This window comes from Phaethon aethereus (assembly GCF_964289735.1).
Source record: "Phaethon aethereus genome assembly, chromosome: 20".
In the NCBI taxonomy this organism is placed as follows: Eukaryota; Metazoa; Chordata; class Aves; order Phaethontiformes; family Phaethontidae; genus Phaethon; species Phaethon aethereus.
The window spans coordinates 1,717,650-1,730,798 of NC_138596.1; the positions used below are offsets into that span (position 1 = coordinate 1,717,650).

At 47.3% G+C, this 13,149-nt stretch overlaps 1 protein-coding gene across 1 annotated transcript; it reads left to right on the forward strand.

The window, feature by feature from the left end:
• Positions 1–8,559: 8,559 nt before the first annotated feature.
• Positions 8,560–10,914, forward strand: POLE3 (DNA polymerase epsilon 3, accessory subunit; the record flags this gene model as incomplete). The annotated part of the gene is made up of 4 exons (XM_082008907.1): positions 8,560–8,625; positions 9,301–9,386; positions 10,143–10,261; positions 10,754–10,914. 4 exons carry the CDS (start codon positions 8,560–8,562, stop codon positions 10,912–10,914), a joined length of 432 nt encoding a protein of 143 aa, XP_081865033.1.
• Between the last annotated feature and the right edge of the window lie 2,235 nt (positions 10,915–13,149).

Sequence of the window (13,149 nt, forward strand, 5' to 3'; positions counted from 1 at the left end):
GACTCCACACGGGATGGTCACTCTCTCCAGCAATGTCCAAGCACCAGCGTTCTGCGCTCAAGCTGTGATTTGGCTGCCACGAGCCTTTGCCCTTGGCACCACTGTAAAGGAAGGTGGGGAAAACAATCCAGTATATAAATGTCCCAAGGGAGCAGAGCTGCAGTACTAAGAAGTTACAAATTAAATTGCATTCCAGGAAGAGATGGTGGCAGTGGCGTGTGCAATGGCCCCTTTCTCTACTGGGTCCCAACAGCAAGATGCTGACTCTTTCTAACTTTCCTCTTAACGTTCAAACCCCTGCGGACTGACCTTAACCTGCGTTTCTGTTAGTCTCCAGCAAACTGCACATTCAGCTGGTTGGCTCGGGAGTTAATGACTTTCTTTTAAAATTTAACACAGTTCTCAATCAGAAATTTCAGTTTGCCAGCACTAGGATCTGCCTTTGGCTGGATATTTAAATCCAAACACATGCTTAGACAGTTATTCCAGGCAAAAGGGTAACATACACACACAGAAAACCCATAAGGTTGAAGCTGGCTTTGAAACTAAAGAAACTAAAACAGACCAGCAAAAAATTACCTGGCTTCCCAGACAGTAAGAGGATTGGAACAGAAAGGTTTTGTGCTATTTCTGGGCAATCCTGAAGGCAGATTTCTGGGATTAGCAAAGTCTGCCATACGGGGCAGACACACAAACTTCAGCACTTTCCCAGCAGTGGGATTGCTGCAGCCCCCTCTCCCCCAAGGTCTACAGCAAGCATTGAGTACAGGGCACAGCTGGGGGGCTCCTGTCCCCAACACCACCTCCGCAGCAACCACAGCTGAATTGTTCCCTGAAGAACACCAAGGAGGAACTCAACAGAGACACAGGTGGGCTGATTACTAAATTCTTTTCCAATCTGGGACCCAAGAAACATTTCCCCTGCTGCACGGGTATCTTTAGAAACACGGCACCTGCTCTGCTCACATCCCAGCACCTGCACATCCTGTCGGAGCCCAAACCTGTGAGCCAGCCACAGCACCCACAGCAGCACCCATGCCGCATCACAGCATGGTCCTTGCTGCTGCCTTTGCCAAACCGCAGCCCGTCTGCTCATAGCGCAGGCAGGCGAAAGCAGGTGCGCTTGGGATTCCATGCTCCTGCAAAATTGCACCTCGCAGCAGGGAGCGAACGCTGCACTGGGGATCAAACTAGCATGGACCCAATGTTAGCAAATGCCTCGTGAGCTGCTCCTGCCCACCGCACCCCCTTCTGCAGCGTCTCCCACAGCCAGCATGGGATCCCAACATGGCACTCAGCTCAGCACTGCTGCCTTGCTGAGATACCAGAGTCTCTGCATGTCCAGAGTTTTACAAGAACCTTGCCTTTTCACTTTTATAGGACCTGACGTGTTTGACGTTTTTCACCCATAGCTTTGGGTAACAAACTTCTTTGGCTAAGCCCTTTTCTAAATCGCTCGCTCTCTGCCCCTTCCCCAAAAAGTTAACAGTTTGAATGTGCAAAGGGACTCACTCACACCAATTCTTGGCCCCTGCACTGGTGAGGTATTGCCTTTAAGAACTCAGGATGCCTGTGCCTTAAAGCACAGCAAGTACTTCTAGAGCAGGCGAAGGATCTCTAACAAATTCCACGTGAGCAGGAGCTGTTACAAACCTCCTCGGCTACTCACAAGCAGTGCAGAGCGCAGAACAGCCTGCGCGCACAACTACTTGTTCCTGTGCCCATCTCTTAGCAGGGTCAAGCTTGCTGAACTCCGACAACAGTTCATCTTGTCCCTCATCCCTTTCCATTGCTAAGGCTAAACTGTGGCTGAAATTGTTCAGACGAAGGCAGCTAACGGCTAGCCTGTGGTTTGCATTAGCGTTATTCCATAAATCAGCTCCTCTCCAGGAGACAGTACACAGCAGAGAAATGGGTGGGAAAGTGAGAAGCTCTTCTTTTATTTTCAGATCTCAAAGATTTTGACCCAACTTGAACACTGAGGCTGCAGAAACTGCCTGGCATCTCCCCTCACCTGCCCCATGGCTGGTAAGGGAGACATCCTGGGTTAGGGTTAATTCTGAAGGGATCCCTTTGGAGCACAGCAGCACTTCAGTACAAAACTTAGAGAGGCTGGCAGAGCCTCGCACTGCCGCTCTCTATAGCATGGAAACAGCAGCCATCAAGGATACTGGCAAGCTCCACTTCAAGCCTGCACAAACGCAAAGTAAAATGTACCAAAGTTCTCCTACACCTTCACGTTTAGATTAAGCTAATTTAATCAAAGGCTGCTGCTGAAAGGGCAGCTGCCTTCTTTCTTTCCCCATAACTGTATGATCCTGACTCCCCCCTGTTGCCCAAGCATGGGAGCGGGCACATTGAATCTCTCAAGTTGGAAGGCACCCATAAGGATCATGAAGTCCAATTCCCTCCTCCTTGCAGAACTACCTAAAATTAAATCACGTGACTAAGAGCATCGTCCAGGTGCTCCTTGAACTCTGACAGGCTTGGTGCGTGACCACCTCCCTGGGAAGCCTGTTCCAGTGAGAGACCACCCTCTCAGAAAAGAACCTTTTCCTAATAGAATTTAAGAATATTTAAGAAAATAAAAGCAGACATACTGGGTCTGACAAAGGTCTGTGTAGCTCAGTATCCTGTTTCTGACAGCAGTCAGGAGGTGATGCCTAAGGGAGAACACAAGAAGAGAGCAGGCACATGAGATATCTTCCCAAAATAGTTGTCCAGCCCCTAACAATTTTCAGTTCAAGGACTCTCCACTCTACAATAGAGTCAACTCAACTTTACTGTACATTTTGCAGCCACAGAAGGAGTTGGATCCCATTTGGGGCACACCGTTAGTTCAGCCTTAATGGGGCCACTTTAAGCCACCTCTGTGGATTAATTTCCATTCTTAATCAATTAGAAGAGCATAGCCTGATTACTGTATATATTGTTTCACAATTATTATACTCCCTTTAGTCAGAAAGGCATTCCCCTCCCTGCAAGCTGAAAGCACTCACTTTTACAACGTTATTAAAGAGCATGAGGTTCTTCTGTCCAGGTGAGATCATGTCTGACCCTGCTGCAGAGTTCAGGCCTGGAAAAATAGATCTTTCTGAATGACAATACAAACAGAAGCAAGATTCATGCTGAAAGGAATGTAAATGAGCAGTATGAAAGGCAAATCAGAGGTTACCCTACAGGTTTCCTTTTCAAAGCACTTTCCAAAGTGAATTAACAAAGTTAACATTAATGTAATAGTCAGTCCACAGAGCTGAAAATAGCTCCTTAAATGGTACACATGATTTGTCCAAATATCTTTCTTAGGTCAGACAGGAAAGTCCACTTAATCAGTAGAATTTTAGGCTGGCAACTTTTTGCCAGTCAAAACTGCTGAATTAGTTTATGGTGACAAACGATCCAAGGAAGATATTTTGAGGATGAAACTGCTGTATTTGGAGGCCTTTGTCAGAGATGATCTAACTGCGGAAGACCTGAGGTAGGAAGAGAAGTGTGCAAGTGACATCTACATGGTAGCACAGTCCACTAGGAATGGGGCTCTGTGTTGCAGTGCCTGTTTTGAGCAAAGTTTGAGGACAGATGCAGTTGAAAATTTAGAAAACATAATGACAACATAAAAGCTTATTTCCTTTTAAAAAAAGGATAATGTCAAGGATTTAAAATTCATTCTTCTTCTTTTATAACAAAAAAAAAAAAAAGGAGAGCAGAGCAGCCATAGACAGTCTCACAGATAAATTTAAACTAGTAAATACAAATATCTGTAGCAACGTCCCACACTGACAGAAGCCACTCCAATTCCAGCTGTGTCCCTGCCTTCAGCTTTGTGAGCGTTTGGTCTCCTCCTGTTTTGTTACAAACACCGACAGCTAACAGGGCATGCACTTGGCTCTGGCCTTGAGCACTTCGCTGTCCCCTCTGACCCACCTTCAGTGGTAACTTGCTCTCAACAGCAGCTCAGGGTGGATCCTGTTCGCACTAATGAGGGGGAAGAGGTGTGAAGTGACAGGGGTTAGGAACACAAGTCACAATTTGCAGGCTCAAGACCTCACAGAGCCTTATACCTACATTTAAACTTGCAACCCGAGAGCATTCCCAGCAGATCCAACCAGGCTGTTTTCGGTGCCCAGAATGAAGGTTTTGCAGATCAGAACATCAATTTGCATGTGTAGCACCTTCTGGCATGCTTCCTCCCTCAGTTTTAGAAGAGGAAGAGGTTAATTATTGCAGTAACAGTCTCTTTATTACGGGACTTGTATCACACTGATCATAATACGGCTTCAAGAATGATGGAAGCAATATAGATGTTCCACAATGACTACTCTATACAGGAATAATCTATACTTTAAAAAAAAAGTTATTGTTATTGTTGTTTCTTTGGCCATGACAATACTGAAGTATCATTTTCGCAGAAGTAAAGTTAAGCGAGATTCAAACCCATCTGTGCTAACAGCATGTTCTGCACAGTACAAACAAGCCTGGTAAGCTCTGTGTCCACTGCAGCTGGACCATAAATGTAACATTTTTGTGAAATTCTGAGAAAAACAAGCAGGCTATCATCAGAGTGCCCACCCTTACTGCAGGCTTAAAACTCACATATAGGTCTTCAGTGTAGCTCTCCTGACATCAGTATCTTCCTTCGGAGCTTTCTTGAATCAGAGAACGCAGAAGAGAGGGTGCGGCAGAGGTGGAAGGAATCCTGTGACTCTCGGAACATCTAATCTACCTCCTTGAAGAATGGCCGGGGGAGATGTTTACTATTTTCAGCATTGGAAATTAATCTAAGAGAAGTAAAGCAAACATGAGATGAACAGCGAGGCTCAGATAATTAAAACTATAGAGTGCACTGTCACAATGGCCCCATTTAACATTGGCCAGCATTTCTAGCTAAGCAAACAACAGGAATTTACCTTACAGCAACTGCAATTTTTCCTATATGCAGACCACATTCCCTGGGCCTAAGTGCCAAAAATGCAACTCCCACACCACAGTGTTTGCTGAGCCATGCATGGGACCTGCAGAGCCTCATGCCTTCCTTCTAAGGCCGCGAAGGTTACTGCAACCACAACGGCCACTTTGCTGCTCAGAATCGCCATTAAAGGGCTTCTCCTCAGCTACAGAAGAGGAGGGCACACCATCAGACTCCTGTGTATCTTGAGAAATTCTACTAAGGCAAGTACAACCATTCTTTCTTCTTAATTATCTGTCCAGAGTAATCCAGTTCTTGTTGACAACCAGCAGAAAACCCTTTAAGGATAGGACTGCAAGCTTTGTTTAATATCAACAAGTCACTTGGTTAAACAGGAGATCACACCTACAGGTCCACACTAGAAAGAAGCCGTCAGTGAGTATAGAAAGCAAGCTCCAGGCAGCTGATACACAAACCTCACTTGCGAGGACTTAACTAAAGCAAGTTGCCGAGGTCCATGAGTGGAATAAAATCATCAGTGAGTGAGGTTATATGCACGTATATACATGAGGAAAAAATCATGTTGGAAATTGAGCACCTAAATTTAACAAGCCATTTCCTGCCATAGGAAAGGAACACAGTCTCTTTCTTGATGTCAGCCATCCAAGCTGACTTACCTCACAGTAGAGAGGTTTTATTTGAACAAGTTACTGAGGTAAATTCTGGTGAAGTCTCCCATTATACAGGTCAGACTAGGCAACCCATTGATCACTTCCAGCTTTAAAAATCTAAGTATCTGCAAACAGTGTTCAACTTGACTAGCTACCTAGTAAGAGTACTCTTTTCCCTTCTTTAGTGAAAATCAGAATTCAACCATCAATTTACCTTCCCTTTCCAAAAAGGCTCTAAAAATTGAGAGAGTTTCCTAAACGGATCCAAGGATGTCCCTCCTCAGTTCTCTTTAGTGTATCTCTGCACTGTGGATGTCGACAAGTAACCATACCACAAACAGCTTCATCCCACTGGCTCACGTCTGCAGTCATCATCTTTGCAGCTGCTCCAGCAGGGAGAGCAGGAAGATGGTATCATCTATTTAAATACTCTGCAAAACAGAAAATTTGTGCAAATTAACTTAGCAGGAAAAAAAAAAAGCAAAATACTGAGGATGTATGTAGTGTGAAATAAGGTTAACAGAATGAAATTGTGGAAGAATGAGACAGTGGGTTGTCCTTGGGTACGAGTACATCCTAGGTCACGGTAGGCTGACAACCTGGCCTTATATCCTGTAGCTCCAGAGCTTTTATACAAGAACAGCTTTCTGGTCTCATTTAGCTGTCACATGTAAAACATGAAACATGTTAAACGTGACTTGCAGTAGTCAAGCTTACTACTGCAAGTCACATTTTACACTGGTACAAAAAACCTGCTATTTGTAACACTGGCATAAAAACAGCGACACAAGAGCAGTGGCTTGGCTAAGCCTGCCTGACTGCAAAAAACCATGACACACTATTATCCTTCTGTACCTCATGAAAACACAAATTAACACAAATAGATGTACTTCAACCCTCCAGATATTGTAATTAAAAACAAATACATGCACACACCATCATACTTGTTACTCTACTAGTGACCAAAGCATCTGAGAAAGAAGAGAGTCTGTTCTATGAGGAAGATACACGCAACTTGACAGCAAGCGCTCTGACTTTCACAGAATCACAGAATCACTAAGGTTGGAAAGGACCTTCAAGATCATCAAGTCCAACCATCAACCCAACAGCACCAAGCCCACTAAACCATGTCCCAAAGTGCCACATCCACACGTTTTTTGAACACTTCCAGTGATGGTGACTCCACCACCTCCCTGGGCAGCCTGTTCCAATGCTTGACCACTCGGTGAAGAAATTTTTCCTAATATCCAATCTAAACCTCCCCTGGTGCAACTTGAGGCCATTTCCTCTTGTCCTATCACTAGTTACTTCAGAGAAGAGACCAACACCCACCTCACCACAACCCCCTTTCAGGTAGCTGTAGAGAGCGATGAGGGCTCCCCTCAGCCTCCTCTTCTCCAGACCGAACACCCCTAGTTCCCTCAGCCGCTCCTCATCAGACTTGTGCTCCAGACCCCTCCCCAGCTCTGTTGCCCTTCTCTGGACACGCTCCAGCACCTCAACATCCTTCTTGTAGTGAGGGGCCCAACACTGAACACAGGATTCGAGGTGCGGCCTCACCAGTGCCGAGTACAGGGGCACGATCACTGCCCTGCTCCTGCTGGCCACACTAGTGCTGATAGAGGCAAGAAACTTGCCGGCTCAACTTTGCCAGCGAGCGGAGGCGCTTCGGGCTGTACCTCTGGCTCTGGGCCAGCATCACCCCTGTTCCTGCTCCATTGTACCCCCTTCATCAGAGGGTAACCCGGTGCTGCCTTGCTTTGTCCTCAAGTCAGACATGTACAAAACAACCTCACCCTTGGGCAAAGGGAAAAAACAAACAAGCTGCAAGGGCTTCTGAGGGCTCCCCTAATAGCACCCAGCCCTCCAGAAGCCGACGTGAGCACTGCCTGTTAGGGTTACAGACCCATCACCATCAGTCATTGCCTCCATTAAAAACTAATGCAACACCCACTGCAGTATCTCACCTCCAAGAGCCATAAAGTGACCAGAGTTAAAAACAGAACATGTTAAAAGGAGCTAAAAATGAGACTCGAGAGACATGATTTGTACATGCAGTGGCAGTTTTTATTAATCCAGTCACTGTAACTGGAAAAGCCATCAAGACCTCACACATACAAGCCTTTGTGTCTGACCTTTGTGTACTCAAAATGCTGTATACTATCCCCAGCATACTACTATGTCTAGTACAATTACCTTTATCTATAAACTTGTCTCGCAAATGTCTGTAAACTATCCCCATTACAATAATAGTGCCCTTGCTACTGGAAAATAGACACTTTCTGTGGAAAAAAGCTGCATTGCCCATCACTGTTCTCAATTTCAATTATCACCCTGACACGGTACCAGGTTAACCTACTCCCTCCTTGCACTCCCAGCTCACTTTAATCACCTTGTCAGCTTTACAAGACCCTGAAGTCTTGTGAAATAAAGAGCCGTTGCGGCCAGGCACGGGACTGGGGCCTGTGGGGCAGCGAGGCCCGCGCCGAAGGTGCGCACGGCCGCTGTGTGCCCCCACACCCCCACAGCACTGCGTGCGAGACCAGAAGCCGTCAGGGGGGCAAAGCACTCGCGCCCACGGGCACCAACGCTCTGCCCTCGGAGCTGCCCTCGGCTTGTTACCCCGAGCCTCGCCCTCTGCCGGGCTCCCGCCGCCGGCCCCTGCCCCGCACATGCCCCGCCAACTGCGCAGGCACCCCGGGACACCCGCGCCGCCCGGGCGCTCCTCACCGGGCCCTTCCCACCCCGCCCACCTCTCGTCACCAGGCAACGGCGGCCGCGGTGCCTGGCGGGAGAGGCCGCACTGCACGCCGGGCCGGGTCGGAGGTCAGAGGGCAGCGGCTCAGCGCGCGCTTCGGTGTGGCCGCTCCGGGTGAGGTATTGCCGGGCCGGGTCGGCCTCCGCCGCGCTCCCCCGCCCCGTCCCGTCCCGTCCCCCGTCGGCGGTGGGTGACGCTCCGTTTGCCTTGCAGGAGGCTCAAGGATGGCGGAGCGACCGGAGGACCTGAACCTGCCCAACGCCGTCATCACCCGCATCATTAAGGAGGCGGTGGGTGCCGGTCCCGGAGGCTTCGTCGTTCCGCGGTTCCGCTGACCGGGATGTGCCCAGGCCTCGGGGGACCCTGCCGGGGGAGGGCGACGGTGCCGGCCGTGTTGCGTCCCCCAGGGCTCCTGCGAGGAGACGGGGACCTCCGGGTGCCGGGAGGGACAGTCCAGACTGCGAAACCCTGCAGTAATGTTCCCAGTCGTGCCCAAAAGTAAAAGGGAGCTTTCGCTGTGGGACTCGCTGAACCAGCTCCCCAACCAAAATCAGAGCAGAACCAATTCCTTGTCTCTGTAAAAGTCTAGAGTAATTCCCAGTCGTTAATTTAACAGTATGTTTGGTCTTGGGCCATGAGACGTCGTTGAATGGGTCTGGATATGGCAGGGCAGTTGGTCTGTGTCAGGAATTGGATAGTTGTCGGATGAATTACCCCGGAGATGGCGGCCAGACCCATGACTGATCCAGAAGTTACTTTACTTCCATGTAGCTTACTGTGTTTGAGAGAACACGGGCAAATTGCAGTTGGCTTTCAGCTGGCATCAACGTTTCTGTGATAGCATCAGAGATCAACATTTAATTTCCTAAACACTGAGCCCTCTGAATGCCTTAGTGGAACTGACGTGAATTATGCAAGTTTGTCATTTATAGCAGCTGCTGATAAAAGCTTAATTTATTTTTCAGCTTCCTGATGGAGTAAATATTTCCAAAGAAGCTCGGAGCGCAATATCTCGAGCGGCAAGTGTGTTTGTGCTTTACGCGACATCATGGTAAGAATTTGTTACATCAGGTGACCAGTGCAGTTGATGTATAATTCACCTCTCTCCTGGCTGTCCTGGAGACTTTTTCCCAGTATTTTCTTTGATGTTGTCTGTTAATATAAATAAAACAACATTTAGCGTAGCCCAGTCTGCCAGGCTGCAGCAGTTGGGTTTGAACTGCCCTCAACAACCCGCGCAGAGGGCAGCTTGGCTCTGTACCCAGTGGTGCCCCAACCCCACCAGGGACGAGAGGGGTCCCAAACTGCCGTTAGCCTTAGAATACGGCTGTATGGCTTTTCCTGGCAAAAGCAAGAGCCCTTTGCTCGCTCTCCAAGCTACTTGCTACGTAGCTACGTTAGGGCAAGTGTGAGCCAACGTGGTCAGCCTTGGAGCTGGTCACAGGGGACACAGTAACGTCTTTGGGGTGGCTCAGAGTATGCTGTGCAGGCAGTCATTTCTCTGGTGTTACGTACTCGCATGGCTTTGTGGAATTGCCACCTTAGAGCCAGTGTTTAGACTTTCTCCTTCCCTCTGGTTGTAGAAAAGTTCCATGCAGGCAGAAAACTTGGTGGGAAAGCAATGCAACTAGAAGCACCAACAGCCAATGTAAACAAGAAGGTATCTTAAACTACTATTAGTAAGTGATTAAAAAAACCTCGATTGTTTAGGAGATGGCTTTTTGTTAAGTTGCTTGTGACTTTAGTAAACAAGACTAAATTGATGACAGTACCAATTAACTCTGTTTTCCTTCTTGGTTTTGACTAGTGCAAATAACTTTGCTATGAAGGGGAAGAGGAAAACGCTGAATGCTGGTGATGTTCTCTCTGCCATGGAGGAAATGGAGTTTCAGCGATTTGTAGCCCCTTTGAAAGAATCGCTGGAAGGTATCATCTTCAGTTCATATCGAGGGAGTCTAAGCAGCACTAAGTCCTCTTTTCCTCGAACTCTGGACAAGCAACGCTTACTTGCCTGTCTTGTTTCTCTTCTCTTTGCCCAGCATCTTACACTGCGGTTTGCCTGGGGAATAAATAATGTGCACCTTAACAGGACTGGGATAACATTATTTCACAACTGATGAGGATTGAGACTCTCATCTGCTATCACTCCCCTATTATGTTTATCTAAGGAAAGTCTTAGGTGCTGCCTGTAAATGTGAACTCCTGCGTCCTTTTCAGCATTTTCTGCTGAAACTTAACCTGATTTCCTATGGAGCTGGTCAGCACAGCTCAAATAATAGGGTGAGTTGCTGCTATGAGTTCACTGCTCCCCTTGTAAGCTTGGAGAGCGGGTGGACAGTGGACTTCAGCTGCTATACTGTTCATGCCGTGGAAACACTGGCTTGCAATTTTTCAGTGTTCTCTCTTTTTCTTTTTTAGTTTACAGGCGTGAACAGAAAGGAAAGAAAGAAGCAAGGAAAGATAAAGACAAGAAAGCAGACTCAGAGGAGCAAGATAAGAGCCGAGAGGAAGAGAATGATGATGACGATGAAAGGATGGAGGAAGAAGAGCAAAACGATGAGGAAGAGGTGGACAACTGAGCTTGCTGATGAGACGTGTGCAAGATTTGGGTTTTGTTCAGACGGATATAAATGGTGTAAATCAACCTTGCTTTGTCCCCTGTTGTTTCCAGTAGAACTTCATGCTGTTCCTCTGGGGCCCGTCCCTTTTTGGCTTTAACTTGTACATAAAGGACTTCTGCTAAGGCTTTTCTCATGGAAGGACCACTCCTCCCTGTGCACAGGGCCTTGGCACCCTCCCCGGGTCCCGCACAGACCCTAATGGCACTGGGCTTTTTATGCTGGCTTGGCTCTGAAATAGAGGGGAAAAAGAAATGTCAGATGCTCAGTACAGAAGCTGGCCAGGAGAACTTTGAGAGACTCTTGAACAGGCTCTTTAAACCACGTAGGGGCAGAGTCACATAGATCATTAACCCTTCGGGGTTTAGAATCTTCATGATGATGATGTCAGGAGGCTTGGGAGCTGAACATTAAGCTTTTTATCCAAGTTTCTTGGTTTTGGTTTTTTCCTTCATTTCTTGCATTCTGGCTGTGCCTTCTCTTCTAGCTGTGACAGTGATACTGTGTCTTTCAACCTTACCAGTCGTATGCAGCAGTACAGTATAACTGTACGAGGACCGGTGGTCCGCTCCACTGACTTTCTCCCCCAAATCAACCTAAATCAAAGAACTGCACAGCACTTACGACGTAAACTAAATACCAAAAGTGCTTGTTCTGTGTCTTTGAAGGCCTGGGAGACCAACAGGAATTTTAGTAAAAATCTGAAACAAAATTAATGGCTACACTGTGTATCAGGATGATAAAAGGTGGCTGCATCATGTGGTATGTTTGTTGCAGGGCAGCCGTGATGGGCTCACCTCCTTTCCCTCCCTTGCAGAGCTGCAGATCCTGCAGACAGGTTGGTGACTGCAGCAAGTTTAAATGTGGTAGGATAGGGTGGGGGATCTTGGTGGTTGGGTTTTTTCCCAACTGGAACGGACTAATTACATCAGAGGTCCCTCTTTAGCCTTCGACAAGTCATTCCAGATACGGACTGCCTCCCAGTGCGATGGGCTCCAGGAGGGCAGTGAGGACAGGATGTTCCTGCCTAGGAGGGCCAGCCTCAGGCCTGTGGTTTTTAAAAATCTCCTTCAAGAAAGAAGGGTTGAAACAAGCTGTTTGTATTCCTAGTACACATATAGGTTTGTTCTTTCATGCTTGAATTCTTAGTTTTGATGCCTTGCCTTTCTCTTCTCTGAGAAACTATCTACTAGAATAAGCTCTTTTTTGGGGAAAATGCTTTATTATGTGACTGATCTTTTTCAAGATTAATAAACCTAATATTTGAACTCAGCCAAGGTCTAGTGAAGGAAACTTAAGGAAAGTTTTAGGTACGATAAGTAAAACCCACTAATTTTGCTTATGTGCAGTTTTAAAATAGCACTTGTGAGGAACAGTATGTCCTTTTCACCAAAAAAACCGATGCAGAGCTACCCACAAGAGCTACCCTGCCTTTATGCTTTTACGGCACGATGGCTTTTCACGGACAGAAGCCCAGCTCCTGAAAAGAACTGAATCAACAAAGATTTTCTGCTGTCTAGTTTCTACTGGCGTGCAGTCGGTAACGGATGAAAAGAGTTGATGTCTTCCCAAGATCTCCAATAACAAAAAAAGCCTGCCTTCTAGCTCCTTTTCCTCTTTTTTTTTTTTCTTTTCTCTCTACTAGTACATATCTGGGGTGCATATCTGGAAGGGAACAATATCTAAATAAAAGCCAGATTTTTCACAGAATTTGAGTCTCCTGTTTCTGTCGGTAATAAAATGGGCCAGTTGCAGTTGCGTGAACACGCATCTGAGAGTGCAGCGAAGGCAGAAGCAAACTCGCTGCGGAATGGCTTCCGGAGCAGCTGACAGCAAAGGCAGGGTGAAGGCTGCTGCAAGCCGGCCCTTGGGTGAGAGAGGCCAGGGAAGCACAGACTCGAAAGAACCAGATTCCATTAGGGGAGGAGTGAGGTTTGGGTGCCGATGTTGGTCTCCCTGGCAGAAGAGCCTCCAGGTCGCCCTTGCTACTGCTGACAGGTGAGGTGCTGGGTCGGGGTTTGTGCACTGCAGCGGGCCAAGGCAACGAGGTCATTGTGTGGGAGCTGCAGAGCATCGGGAGAAGGCAACTATTAGAATAAGCACCTTTTTTTTTGGAAAAATGCTTTATTATTTGACTGAACTTTCTGAAGACTAACAAACCTGATCTGTGCATCTCCCATGCCCTGATGAGATGCA